Source organism: Morone saxatilis, unplaced genomic scaffold, assembly GCF_004916995.1.
Source record: "Morone saxatilis isolate NCDOM2014 unplaced genomic scaffold, NCSU_SB_2.0 Contig16, whole genome shotgun sequence".
NCBI lineage: Eukaryota > Metazoa > Chordata > Actinopteri > Moronidae > Morone > Morone saxatilis.
In genome coordinates, this window is record NW_023339718.1 from 3,818,923 (window position 1) to 3,834,232 (window position 15,310).

At 40.4% G+C, this 15,310-nt stretch overlaps 1 protein-coding gene across 3 annotated transcripts in view; it reads right to left on the reverse strand.

The window, feature by feature from the left end:
- Window positions 1-1,204: 1,204 nt before the first annotated feature.
- ncs1b (neuronal calcium sensor 1b) overlaps window positions 1,205-15,310 on the reverse strand; it is a 23,602-nt gene continuing 9,496 nt past the window's right edge. For 2 of the 3 annotated variants that reach the window (XM_035659097.1, XM_035659098.1), the window contains exons 4-10: window positions 12,379-12,403; window positions 7,596-7,734; window positions 5,253-5,331; window positions 4,673-4,761; window positions 4,519-4,596; window positions 3,124-3,231; window positions 1,208-2,631 (exon numbers count right to left, since the gene is read on the reverse strand). In XM_035659097.1, the coding sequence (XP_035514990.1) occupies window positions 3,133-3,231; window positions 4,519-4,596; window positions 4,673-4,761; window positions 5,253-5,331; window positions 7,596-7,734; window positions 12,379-12,403 (509 nt within the window). In that variant the 3' untranslated portion in view covers window positions 1,208-2,631; window positions 3,124-3,132. Of the gene's footprint in view, window positions 2,692-3,123; window positions 3,232-4,518; window positions 4,597-4,672; window positions 4,762-5,252; window positions 5,332-7,595; window positions 7,735-12,378; window positions 12,404-15,310 lie in introns of all 3 variants that reach the window. The other variant, XM_035659099.1, reaches the window with a different exon arrangement.

Genomic DNA, 15,310 nt, shown 5'->3' on the forward strand with positions numbered 1-15,310 from the left:
TTTTTTTTTTTTTTAAAGTTTAGATTTCAGAGCAGTTCAAAGTCTGGGACTGCTTCCAATCGGGAGAAAAGATATTTGGAACAACACGGCTCAGCTGAAACACATCAAAAATCCAGAGTAAAATACTTCCACAGGAGTACATCCGTGCGTAAAGTTTGGAGGAGCGTGCGGACTGGCTCTGTGTTGGAGAGCCCCTGGAGAGCTGGTGCTCTGACGCTTCAAACGGGGGCGGAGATGGGTATTAAAAGGTTCCCGAGACCCAACCTGATTTGTGTGTGTGTGTGTATGTGAGAGAGAGAGAGAGAGCCTCGACCCCACTGTGGTTTCCAGTCGTTTAACCCTATCTAACAATCCCCCCTTCACTTCACGATTTTTCTCCGCAATCGAGATGGTCCCCTGGAGACGCGGGGTTTAGCAGCTTTTACGCACATTACCAGCGGGGTCTGGAGTCTGTATTTTGGACATGTCGAGAACATTGTCTCAGTAACAGCCTCGTTTATATAAATAGCCATCGTTTATATTCAGCTGACACCAATCTAATTTTATACACAGCCCACCCTGAGAAATGGCATATGAATGGGTGGAATAGCGCGACGTGCCACACAGAAATGTCACTGTCCTGTTTTACTTTGTTGCTGATCAGAAATATGTGTGAAATGTGATTATTAAATGTTATTCTCACGCCCTTGATACGGTATCTTGTCTGAGGAGACCTCGAGAGGAAGCCAGCCCGGATCTTATGAATGTAAATAATTCAGTGTCTTCTTCAAAACTAAGTGGTAGGCAGCCAGAATATTCTTGTTCACTTCAAAACCATCTTGTCTTTTGCTGCACTTGGTTACAGCTGCTACACTTGAAACCCCTATAAAACACAAAATGAATCAAAGATGTACCCGGTTAAAGACATGGACCCTTCTGACCTTCTCTTCTTGATATGACTTGTATCTGTCCTTGATGAGAAGAAAACAGGAAGCAGGTCTGAGCAGGCCCAGTGAGCAGACAGACCCAGCAGCTTCTACACAAAAGCCACTGAGCCTCATTAACCCACCCATCAATGGCAAGACTTCACACTTTTATGCAGTTCATTGTTCATTATACAACCATCTGCAGAGAGTGTTTAAAACGCATGACACAAGCTCATCATGACATTATTCTATAATAGTGAAGTAGCTCAGTGCTATACTGGATAGATAAGGTTTTAAATTTTGAATGCAATCGGCTGTGTGAAGTACTGAGCTATTGTCTTGAGAACTGAAAAACAAAACAGCTCCCTAAACCTATCGAAGAACCTGCATATGTAAAGAAAAGCACATATTTTCCATTCATTTCAAATACATAAATAGACTAAGAATACAGTAATAGAAAGGTTTGCCACTTAAATGCATTTTATTCTGTGCTCTTATACTGTTAATCAACAGGTAAATGACATTTATCATTTAGTAAATTATCATTTGCATAAGGCATAAAATCAGTGAAGCTGATAAAACATCTTAATGCTGTAACTAAAACAGTCCAAGAATGGAAAAAAAGGCATCATCACATGCTCTGGCCTTGCACAGGACAAATACAAAGTAGACAATTGCAACCACAGAGCTCGCAAAAGCTTTACAACCAGAATTGATGTCTATTTGTGCCTCTCAATGACCAGGGCTTTGTGTGTGCTGAGGGTGGAGCACGATCCTCTCAAAAGGCATAATGAGCCTCGGTTCAGATGTAACCTGTGAGAATTCGCTGCGTCGCTCGGTGCACGTCGTTCAGGATGTGGCTGTGCAACACTGGAGACACTAGACGCTCTTGCTAACAGGGAAGTGAAAACACAATAGGATGCAAAGACTGCAAACATAGTAAAATTATCCATAGAAAACTCCCCGCTCCTTTAACACTCTTCTTCAAATAAAAACCCCGTTCTCTCAGGAAAAGGAAACTTCAGAATGTGAGAAAAAAAAACAATCCCACAATAATAATGAAAAATACAGTGCAATACATTTCAACACCTTTGATAAAAAATAAAACTTCATTCCATACTTATGAGTAAAATTCCCATAAACGCAGCAAAGCAGAAAATAAATTACCATTATATTTACATTATACAATATACACTATACTGCGTTGTAATTTTAAGTTAGAGTTCACGTTAAATAGCACATTTTTCCAGATTCTCCCGGGTTTAGAGTCTCTCCATGTGCTGGTGAAGCAGCAGCACAGTTCCTCTGATTGGCTCACGTGCATCCCCTGCTTTACAGTATGTGAACAGGACGCACACTAACATCTCGGAGGGAATTCAGTTCCTTGGACTGTCCATGGGGAAATCACAACACTGCGCTTGCAGAAATGCTCGTACACAGTCCACAACACTGAAGTGTGTACGTGGTGCCACACAGCTGTAGAAGCACGGATAAATGACTGAGGGTTTTTGCTGACATGTTTGGAATTCTTCGTCACGTCAGAGGATACATTTGTTTACAATCCTTACTGGAAATGTAGACGAACAGCTACTTGACACAGATGCTGTACGGCCGTGCGACAAAAGTTTGCAGTCCACTTGTGGGTGAGCAAGTTAAATGTGGCCTCCCACCGTTACAGGTGTGATGGTGCTGGATCGGCGTGTAACGGATGCTGAGTTGGATCCATCTGAGAAGTTGTGAGAATGATCAGCAGTGAACAGATGACAGTAAAGCGGTGTCCTGAAATCTGGGTGTGTTCAGAGCATGCAAGATAATCACTAAACAGAGCTACTGCATTACTAAAATATTTCTTCACAAGATCACTTCACAGTTGACAAAACACCGAGCAGGATGTCAGCAACAATTGGCAGCGGCAAGTGAATAACATTAGGCAGTGAGAGGAGAGGCCTGTCTCGCTCTTCACTCAGCACTGCAAGACGATTTGATTGCCAGCAAACAAGTGGGCCATACTGAATAATTCATGAGAACAAACTGAGAGCAGAAAGTGGCTTCTTCACTTTGGTTTTCAGCCCACGTACTGAGTTTCCTTTCTTTCATTCTATGCTCTGATGAAATAAGAATTACACTGTATTATCTTGGAGCTGATGCATGACCTAGGATTGAAAATCACCCAAGCAGAGAAGTATGCAGGTACTAGCTCATTAATACCCCCACTCACCTTACATTCTTACACAAGTCCATCATAGAGTGACAGTGCCTGAACAATAGAAGGGTCTGCCTTTGAGCCCTCCTGAAACTCCTGCAGAGTCAGCTTCCCATCTGCATTCTGGAGGAACAACAGGAGACAAAATGAACATGAAGCCCTCTAAGGCTTTAACACAGAGTTTCCAGCAGGGGGCAAAAGAGGCTCTTAAGCTAAATCATATTACTCCTGTTCTATGCTGGTGGACTGGGTCTTTGGTTCAGTGCACTTGGATGGTAGCCACTCTCCACCAATACAAATCACTAAAGTGCTGCTGTGCTGCACAGCTAGTCCATCGGGCTGATCTTGGCAGTAGTGGCCTGACGAACACACCCATGCAGGCTGCGTCTCATCTTTCACTAAAGCTAAGTGGATTCTTGGGGCTGAGGGAGTGGGCATTAGCACCGAGGGCTAGTGGTGGAAGGGACTATATATGATGTTTATAGACTGCAGCCGGTGTTAGTGACGCTGTGATGGCTACAGCTAACAGCTCTAAACATAACAGTGTCCATGTCAAAGCCCCGAGGCTGGCAACGAGGGCAGATTCGGTCCGTTTAATGGTAAACTAATAATTATTACTGCATTTGTATCAGGGTCAGGCAAAGTTTGAAGTTAAACTGTAGAAAGAAAGATCAAATGGTACATCATCTAGTGCATTATCATTAGCTATGTTTACATGGAGCCTAATATTCTGATTTTAATCGTTTAAACATAAAATAAATATGTTAAAAATGCTCCATATAAACACCTCAATCAGAATAAAACAGGCAGGAAATTTCAAGCAGTTACAGAGGGGTAATCATAAACTGATCAAAAGACAAACTGTGCCATGTAAACAATGTAATTACTTTCTGGCTGTGTTCTTTCAGTGCATTCTGTCCATGAATTTTTCTGTCTATTTTGAAGTAAATGTGTGGGGAGGTACTGTTCTGTACTCCCAAAAAAATGTCTAGACCCCTGCAGAGTTTGTTTTTGATACAAACTCTTGAAGAACTGAACATTATTGGGCGCCTAGACAGTAGGAAAATAATAATAATAATAATAATAGAAATAATGGCCTATTTAAACAAGTCCACAAAAGAATGAATGAAGCCGGGACAGACCAAAGGGCTGAACAAATTAAAAACCGCTGGAAAACTTTGAAGATCGCCTATTACAAGGCTAAATCCCAAAACAACAAAAGTGGATCCGACCACACCAAAGCATGGACAAATTAATGCACTTTGCACGTCACACCCCAGTAGATCACATCCCATGTGAACAGTTGACCCAAAATCTTCAATCTAAAAGATTTCAATCAAAATTATAGTGTGCAGTTACTCTCTTTATCACTTCTATCTTTTGATATCATTTTAGTATTAAAATACTAACCTTGTCCATCATTGCAAAAATACGGTCAACTCGCTTTTCTGGTGTGTTTTCTTCTTCTGGCAGCTCCACAGTGTTCCCCTAAGATATCAAATCATTACACTTTGTACCATTCAAACAATTCAGATTTATATGACAGATTTAAATTTTAACTTACCACCATCTGATATATGGCATCTACGATGTTCAACATCTCATCTCGGGTGATGTAGCCATCATTATCAAGGTCATACAGTTTAAAAGCCCCTGTAAAGTTGTGGGAAAGTTGTTAAAGCATGTGGCTTTTAATGCAGCGAGGAAGGCCATGCTGAGATCAGAAAGCCACTCTGACTTCAAAATGTAAAACAAAAGATTATATGAACTATATATTTTTATGGATTACAAAGCACACAGTGTTTCATGTGTTTGGAAGTGGTGAAAACGGAGCAGACAGGCAGCAGCCTTTCATGGTTGCTTTCCAGTTCCAAGGTAGTGATTCTGGGTATAAATAATGATCCCGCTTGGTTTCAGATTCAAAACTTTGAATGTTTTTCTAGGGTGTTATAGTTTCAAAAGAGGTTGTCAACATATTGGGTCATGACCCCCGGGTTGCAAAAGCCTGCTCTATCTTGCTAATCATCTTCTATTTGCTCTCTAGGAACCCACGGGGTCCTCTTTCATATGCAACGCTCGGCAGTCAGAGCTAAATCCTGTCATTTAAATGTCAAAAAATAGGGGAGGAGGGTGCATCTTCTTACATCTCAACTTCTCATCTAGAGTCCCCCGGGAAGTCACAGACAAGGCCTGGATGAACTCAGAGAACTCGATGCGTCCATCCTACGGAGTGACAGAAGGGGGAGAAAGAGAGAGAAAGAATGTGAGAGAGGAAATGGCCCAGAGACAAGATGAGCATCTTACTTCACACTTGCTGTACTTTCATGAGCTCCTTGCAGTTCTTTCATGTGTCCTTGCTGTATTCTGCTGAAAATGGGGCCAGACGTTTGCTCCAAGTCAGCTGCTATTTTTGCCCTGCACCTGGCTCTCTCCTGAGGCAGAAATATGTCACCTCTGGTCATTAGTAAGATGGATGCTACTGGCTCATAGTCTGAAACTTACAGGGCACAAACAACCACTATATATTTGGGGCGAAGTGATTCCAGTGATTCTACATCATGAATGGGCATGCCACATAATCTTGTCCAACAAGATAGGAAATATCCCCCTCTGACACTTATTTCCTCGCAGCTTTGTTAGAATCCCAAGCACTGAATATTTACACAGAAGCACAACATTTCCAATTGCCCTCTAAAAATTGTGGCCTTTAGTGTTCTTCCACGAGGCCACACTTTGTGCAGCGCAGAGAAACGTCTGCTAACACAGATAGAATAATCAAATATAAAATGAAAGCTCAAAATGGCACAAACGCTGCTAATTCAGACCAACTCAAAGTCAAAGTGAGTCGCTGCAAAAAAGAAATGCCATCCACATTCTAAGCGAAAACCCTGTGGACAACGACGCATATAAAATCAACTATCTGGTAGCAAAGCTTTCAGGCTGTGGTCAGTTTATATTCTTACCAGATACTAAAGGTTTGTGTTCCATCACAAAAACATTCTGCTGCAACAGCTGCCCTACCTGTAACCTCTCTGAGTCCTGCCACAGCTGAATAAGAAAAGCCAAGTGCTCGTCATGGCCTTGGGGTCGGCTAAATTTATCTCTACCAGACATCTGACCGGCCAGACAATGCTGAAGTCATGCATTGCTGATTACATAAGTCATAAAAACTGTTAAGATCAATGCATTCTCTAACTATGGGGTGCCTAACGCTAATGAAGGTCATAGATAAACATCAGACGGAGGGTTTGTCTGATCTTCCTGACACAAAGCCTCTTAACTGAAGTCAATAAACCTCCAGGGGCTCACCAGCATCCCAGGAGCTGTTCATCTACAGTTTGTCTTCCAAAACACAATTTGAATAATCTTGTACAGCTGCAATGAGGTGGATTACTTCAGACAAATGTAGCTCATAACAACTTGTTAAAACTTGCTTTATCATAATATCCTCAAATCCTTAGAGAATGCATCCACATAACTGAGATAAGAAATTCATTAAAAAGAAAGTACATATACACCATTTGAAAAAATATATTGGGATCCACTTTTAAAAAAATATTTCTGGCACAAAACTAAGACTTACGATTATGTGTTACTATTGAAGCTATGACTCATCTGCAGTTCTCTGTTTACCCATTTTTTAAAGGAAAGAATCATCTGTGCTGGTGAAACACTTGACTTTCAGGCTGAGAATGATTTCAAAAGTTTTTGTTTTTTTAAATGAATGAACTCCAATACAAGCAAAATATGGCAGGATTCTGTTTGTACCAAACTCTCTCTCTCAAAAAAAACAACAACTGGATTACTGCAGTTTTTGACAGGTTAAATTTAAGACTTTTTAAGACAATTATGAATGCAATCTAAGACCTGTTTTACAACCTTACTGGCATAAAAAAGGTGTGGACCATATGGCAGAAGATTGGTATTAGTTCCATGTTGTTTTTGTTTTATAGTTGATACAGCATGATCATATTGCCACAAACTTTACACAAGTAACGTCATCCAGTCATTTTTTAAACTGTCAAGATCATATTGAAGATTTTTAATGCCTAACATTCAGATTATTGGATGTTAGACTTTTTAAGACCCCACAGACACCCTGAAAAATATAGCAATCATTACACATAAAATAATTTGCAAAGTACACTGAGTACGCTAGAAATGGAATTTCCCACATGCCCTAACACTGGACATTTTGATTAAACTTTAACTAGAATTCCACTGAGTCCAAAACTGCTCCCCCCCCCAAAAAAAATAATAACAGCAACAAAATGAAAAAGGTTTCTATACCATACTGCCCTTGTATTCTGTTCAACCTCTGGCTGAAAGGAGGACCTTTAGATTAGCTCCATTCTCAGACACTGTCCTTATCTAACAGCAACCACGGACAAACAGCCACTGTCAAAGAATTTCTTGTAACAAAGGTATCTGAATATTTTTTTCTACCTCGTAACAGGACAATAAAGCACATGAATTCGATTACAAACCTTATTTTCGTCAAATACATTGAAGACAAAGGAGGCAAACTTTGTGGGATCTCCAAAAGGAAAGAACTGCTTATAAATCTTCTGAAAGCCCACAGCATCCAGCTGCCCGCTTGGACAGTCTTTAATGAAGCCTTTGTACCTGAAAGATAAAGCACAGATTATTTAAATAGTTTTAAAAAAAGGGGGAAAAATATCATTTTCAATGTAATGAGAATACATACTGTACAAAAATGATGAAAGACCGAGGTCACCTCCTCACTTCTACAGTAGGTATTACTGATTCAGTTTGAAAGAGTGTGCTAGATCAAAAAGGTAAAGTGCAAAGCTATTTGTCTCATTCACAGATAAGAAGATCGCCTTAATCCAATAGCAAGCCCAGAGTGGTTAACTCTAATCAAATTACTCCGTAGTCCTCTTTTGATAATATGCGTGGCTGATAGATAAGTCTGAGAGCTTCCTCTCGCCCCTGGAAATGACATATCTAGAGAGCGACTTAACATCTCTATTAGCCTAAAAATAGAAGCATCTCATAAGCAATTTCAAGCGCAGTCACTCAAAGGTAGGCAGTTTCCTTGTATGTCTGCGTAAAGGAACACAGCAGCCTCAAAGTCTAACTAGACTGTAACAGGTCAGGGAGCAGAGGAGAGAGCAGTAGCCTTTACAAAAATAAATGCTGGATGAAAAGTTGGAGAAAGAGGAAATAGCAGGGAAATAATAACACTCTCTTGTTATAAAAAGCATTGCAAAAAGCTTTTGCTCTTGATCAACAGAAAAAATTACGCAAGTTTACACAAGGGAGCACTGAATGTTCGTCTGTGATTCGGTTAAGGCAGGGCAGTAATTACGGCCAGAGAGAGAGTGTTCTGATGAAGAATGAAAGCCAGGACAGATCTTTTGCACTCTGGCTCTTCACTCCTCTTAAACTCTTTACTTTTAATCTGCCCTGGAGATAATGAAGCAGCTCCATATAGTCAAAGAGATGGAGAGACACTTTGAGCAGCAGCCGGGAAGAAAGTTCAGTGAGAGGAGAAGCGAGAAAAGAGCAGAACCATGTAATTCTCACTTTTGAATTATCTGGAGATATGTGGGAAAATGAAAGCCTGGCTCAATATAATGCGGTATGTAAAATACAACCTAATTGCTATTCAAAGTGCAGAACACATAATGCATATCATAATCCAAAGCCGACCCATTTCACCCGGATTCTTTCCTTTTTTAATGTGAATATGGAATATCATATCAGGTAACCAATATAAAAGGCTGAATGATATTGTAACATGTTGTATTGCAAAGTGCATGTACTGTATATATAGTATACATGTTTTAGTAGATAGCATATATAGTGCATACAGTAGGGATTGTTCACTGCAAACGAATAGTGTATCTATTAAGTATTTTTATTGAAGACAGATTCTTTTACAAGTGAAGCCATAGTGAACATCATTATACAATCAGGAGCTTTATAAGGAGTGGTTGTGTTCCTCTTATTCATCATTTCAGGCGGGTCGAATATCAGCCAATTTTAGTTTATCACAGACTAAATAAAACTGAATCGGTACTCCAATGCTGATGTATCTGCTTATCACAGATATATTGTTATCTAAGTTCATGCTTGCTGGTTAGTAACAAGAAATTGCAGAGCAGAAATGTGTTTTGATTGGAATTCATCTTGTTGACACAAATAATGGCTGCAAAAAGTGGAAAAAAGGAAAAATGAATACATAGAAATGAATTATCATCACACGCCACATGAATAATGTGGTCCGGGTGCACTGATTACGGTCGAAACAGGCCTGCATTTTAAACCATTACGACTGATTAAATAATGGCCTTTAAAAGGGCACCAGTGATTTTACACGTGTAAGTTTAAGTTTACTTGTCATGAGGAGTACGACTCACTGTGCGAAACATGCCATCTGTGGCACTAGAGGAGCTTTCCAAGGTCTTTCTTTTAACCGAGAGCGGTATGCTGTTTGAAAGAAGTGGGCATTTAGGAGGCCGGAGACCGATAATGAAAGACTGCATTACAGCATATGTGTAAGATAAAAAGATGTCTGACTGCTTTTTTAATCTGTTTCTTATGACTCACTCAACTTTATGAAAGTGCAATTCTAAATCACTGAAGTACCCCTTTGATAAAACTCTTTTCCCTGCCTGAAATGCCTGAAGGTTTACAATTTAAAGAGCTTCAGAGTTCATGTGAAAATGGTACTCCATCGTTTTATTGTTGCTGTCCTACAGCACAGTCAGAATCACAACACACAGTTTTTAAAAAAATGTATCAAAAGTGATTCAGAAGAACTTGAGATCGTCTTTTTTATTCCACATAGTCGTCTTCTTTGTCAAAACATGGTGCCTACATTACCCACAATGAAACTCGACTACCGACAGTTTGGTTGGAAATTCGGATGTGTTATGCTAGTCGTGGCTAATGTAGCCTTGAGCTGCTAGCTTATTAACTATTAAAAATGAATTCAATGTTCAATTAAAGAGTTACCCACGTCATACACTACTGTACTTTATCCGATGGTTATTATAGTTTAATTAAGTAAAGGCTACATATTCATATAATTGACTTAAATCTGAAATGTTATATATTTTTGTTGATTCATGTTGTTTGTTATAGTGGTGAATGATAGCAATTCAATTTTCAGTTTAACACATTTTTGACAAGTTTATTTTTCAGCTGTAAAATCTCCCCCCAATATCTTGATCAGAACTCCTAAATAATCAAATTTAAGGGATTCTAATCCAATATACAGTTTTTTAATTTTTGAACTCTTAAAAATAAATCATCACTGGTTGGGATCAAGTCCGATTCTTTAATATGCACTTTGATTTATCAAAGAATTCCTAACAGTGAAATGTTATTTTCCCTCTTCAGCCAGTCTAGAGGCACATTAATTTGCTTCATTAGGCATAAATAATACACATGTAATGCCGACTAGATTAGATAGTCACACTACCAGTGGAGTTACATAAGCAGAAGACACATATACAGTACGCACTGTACCAGTGTAAACATGTTTGCCTACTGTCACAGTCATCAGAGTCATAATCAGAATCACCTTCATTTGCCAAGAACACATCAAGTGCAAGAAATCTGACTTGTGACACTGGTGCTAAGACACATACACAGACTGTACTTAAAGGAGTGCAATAATGCAACTACGCACTGTATTAGCAGGGACATAGCAGACGTGACATTGTGCATCCGACCACACTAAGGAGCCAGCATGAAGATCAAGTATTTATTACTGGCACTGGCTCCAACTCCTTGGCATCTACCATGGTGGTTTGCTAAAGAGTTGTGCACGATGTTACTCTTGCTCCTGCTTAGCTGGCAGGAACATCACTGCGCTATGGCATTTTGTTATTGATTTCAGGTGAGCCTCGAGCATACTAATGATGTTCCCTTAGAGGAGAATTAGAAAGGGGAACAAATTTAATGCACAACACAGGCATTTATCTAACCCTGCTAATTCTTCTGTGTCTGTGCCTGTGCTCTAATTACACGCCATCTGGCATTTCCCCTGGTAAAATTCCCTCTCATCCCTCACACTCAGCCGTGTTGATTGCTGCTGATCTTCAAGTGAGGACTTATGCAAACTTTCCTGTGAAAGACAGCAAGAGTGATGGTGAGCTAGCTGGCTGCACTGCCGGAGGGGGGTGGAGGTTTAAGGGATGGGGGGTATTCCGCCCCAGTGCACTCAGGCAGCCCCAGAGACGGGCCAGCTCGGAGGCTCTGGACCTGCCAATGCCCACTGATATCTAATGTTGCTGCTGCTGCTGTGTGGCAGTGAATGTGCCCTGGTTCCTTTCCCTCTGTAAACCCCCTAACACGGGACATGCAACTAGCTCTCAAGGCAGCGCTCTCTTCATGCATGCAAAATTAGGTCGTGAAATGCAAAACCAAGGCAGGAGAACTGAAGTGTGATCATTTTATTACAGTGCTCCCTCTTCTGATATTCTTTGTCCTTCATTTTCAAAGAAAGAAACAATAGCTCAAGAGCAGCGTGCAGCAAACAAAAGCAATGACTATTCTCATGCCTGAATCATCTCTGTAAATAAAGATGCATTGACGCTTATCCGTGTGCCAGCGGCTGTCAAATTGTGCCTTCAGAAAAACACTCATTCACACCTTAACAGTAAGGATCACTCTGTGCCTTATCCTGACCTGAGCTGTGCCTGCTTTAATGAATATGTTTTATTTTGATATGTGTAAGTACATGTTGCAAGACTGTGACTACAGGCTGGGATGAGACAAAGGCGAGACCTCCCCACGATGATCAGAGGCTGGTGCGGGTCACGCTGACTAACAGGTCAGGACAGGAAGGATTACTAATCGGCTCATGTAGTCATTAAATGTCTGAAAGTGAAGCAACCCTATGCCCCCGCCATTCGTCTGTTATCAGACATCCTTTTTTGCAAGCAGAGCAAAAAGGTTGTGGAGGAATGCATCATGGAAATGTTTGTATCAGTGTTATCAGCCTTCAAAGTCATTCAGCCTCAGTAAGGCTTCAAAGTCATTCTATTTCCAGAACTCATCCGTCTTCAGGGTAGAGTGAGGGAGACGGCCTCAAATCAACAATCATACAAATAGTAAATACACTATCCATGGACTCAAGAAACCAGATCCTGGGCAGAATATATCAAAGTGGGATTCTGCAAGTGGGTCAAGATAAGACTCCTGTGAGCTCAGTAAAGACACAATTGCTAATATATGACCAGCCTCACATCAGGAATGGAAATATTGTCATTAAAAAAGAAAGCACACACTTACCACTGCTGCACCTCTTTCTCTGTAACTGTAAGAGAAAACAAAGAGTGACATTAGCTCAGAAGAAAACTTTGGTTGTCCTAGAAAAAAAAGTAGTTTGCTGTTAGATACAACAGACGAGCCGAGTAGTAGCAGCATTAATCATCTTGGCCCAATCCTTTCAAACACACATCTTCTGACTTTACCAAAAAAATATGCAACAGTGTCTACATGCAGTTATTGGAAAGTAGCCATGTTTGGTTGAGTGTAGTGTAGTTCATTGATTCTAGCCTACTATCAGAAGAGACGAATAATAATTTCTCCTGGCCAGTATAGTAGAGGACAAGTGGGAGTAAACCCCAGGGAGCCACAAAAAGACAAACGAGGCTGAGGGAATGAAGGTCAGCCGCAGATTTAAGCAAGAGAACTGTTTAGGAGGCAGGATGTGTTATCGTGCCCACACAAACACCATTATCTGCCAGTATCTAATCAACCAATCCCTCATGGCTTTTCCATGTCTCTTTACTTTCTCTCAAGTAACCAAAGCAATTTTCGGTCTCTCTGCCCCTGGGGTTGCTAATGAAAACAAAGGCTGAAAATCAATAGCATTAGTTTAACCAGGTGGTCCATTGAGAGAGACTTTCTGAATTCATGCTGCTCAAAGTGTGAGGATAGATGCTGTCACTATTGTTGGGCCTTGGGCGAAGCAAGAGCCTTATAAATACAACAAACAGCTAGTTAGTTAATCGATAATTTCTCTTACTGTAATGTTTAACCTTGAGCAAGTCATAGTCATGGTTACTACAAAGGTATGCTACTTCGGAAACAGAGCAAACTGTGGGTTTCCTGCCCAGACAGCCACTCTCCACAAATAAGATACTCGAATTAAATACTTAAAAATATGTTGTTCATACAGTTGGATGTTTGAGCTTCAGTGTGCAGAATGATGTATGTGCAGAGGTGGACACTAGAAGGATGTTTTCACATTCATCTGCTGGAAGTGGAAAGTTTCTCTGTGCTCACTGGAAATCAGATTTTAAGGGGCGGGGCCTACGAGTATGATTTGTGACATCACAAGTCACATCAAAAAGTCAGCCCTGCTAGGAAGTTTGCAATTTTGTCCAGTCACCACTTTTCTCCAAAATCTGCCCCATCACGGTAGTTTCTTGCCAGTTTTAATTACATTTTATTTCTATAGTGCCAGATCATAACAGAAGTGATTATGAATTTCACCTAGCAGTCCCCCATGCAAAATATTTAAGCAATACGTCACCAAACTGTGACAAGCAAGTTGCCTTATTTTTAATGAATTATAACAAATATCACAAAAATAGCAACTACTTTTGCAATTTCCACTTCCTCACGCAAATTTCATTGCAAGAAAATGTATAAAAACATTGAAACGTGCAGTGTAATTTCTTTAGATAAGCTTCAGTGTGAAATCAACAACTGCCAAAACAAAGCCTGCAAAACGCTGGAGGGACTGTGCAGTGAAGTAGGAGACATCTCGTGCCCAGAAAGAAATGAACAAAATTTGCATATTTTATTCTATCTATGAGGTAGAAGTTGATGCCTTTTTAATGTGGAAATTATACTTTGTATTAAGAACATATCAGATACACACTATTATTCCAAGAAGACTATTTGTATATGTCTTAATACATGTCTGGAAGGGATCTTTAAATTATCTGGACTGGTCAGATAATAGAAATATATATTTATGACAAGGTTAAAAAGGATTTTCTGTAAACACTTCACCGTAAGATTTACTCATGTATTCATAGTGTGACTACTGCAGTGTTGGAGCAGAATCATACAGAGGCTATCAATAAGAGGGCCAGGTCAGGTAGCCGTCGCTTGCATTTCTCTCAGGCTCAATTTGTTCTGCTCAGCATTTTACTAAGAAACCCATCATGTGACCCTTTCCCGGGCAATAAATGTCAGGGTCAATCTCACGACTGTCAGCCAAACCAAGCTACCATTAAATTGGCCTCAAAAGTCAATGTAGTCCAAAATTGAGGCAATTTACCATGGCTACCGTTTAATAAAAAATAAAAAAAAATCTTATATAGCTCAGTCAGAGGCAACGAGCAATAATGCAATCAGCCCACTGCAGAAGAGTGCAGGGCCCACTCAACCGGTTGGCCCTCCAGGGTCTGCTAGAACACATCCAGCTTGCAGTCTGTCTTAGAAAATCATCATGCTATTAAATGGGCCAAGCCTACATCCTGCAGACATTTTAATAGAACTATTGGTCTCTCTGTGTGATGCCAGAAGAGTCATTTGGAAAAGCATTTCTGGGGTTAATTAAGGTCTCTTAAAGAACAGGTGATGCTGCAACCATTTTCCACAGCTTTCACTGAGAACAAGAAAAACACCGGCTAGCCAGAGCCTTTCCACAGCTTAATGTTATCTCTGGGCAGAAATTGGTTTATTTAAAATACAAGGTCATAATATTTTTTATGAAGATGTTTTATGAACTAAAAACAAAGCAGAAGACTTCTATCGGATATTCCTTTGGAGTAAACAGGCCGCAGTTCTGGCCTGGCCTTGTTGGTTGCCTGTACATGCAGAGGGGATAATTTGCTGGGAGAAAACACCCTACTTCTTCTACCACTGAAACAAAAAGACACATAGGCACGGAGAAATTTAGTCCCCAATCTGTCAAGAACCAAAGGAAAGCGCAGGCTAAAATGGCAGACAAAGCTTCTCATGGGAGAGCAAGAGAAAGAGGCAACACGATGAAGGAAAGCAGAAGTGATAGAGACTCGAGCGAGGCAACAACAGAACGAGGGAGAATGATCACGCTGGGAGAGAAAGCTTGGTGCCCCTCTCAACGATGCTAACCAGATAAGATCCTAATTATACTATTCCATTCCCTGCTCAAAGAGGGCAATTAGGGGATAAAGCGAGAGAGACAGGGCGAAAGGGTAAGAGCAAGAGAGAGAGAGAGAGA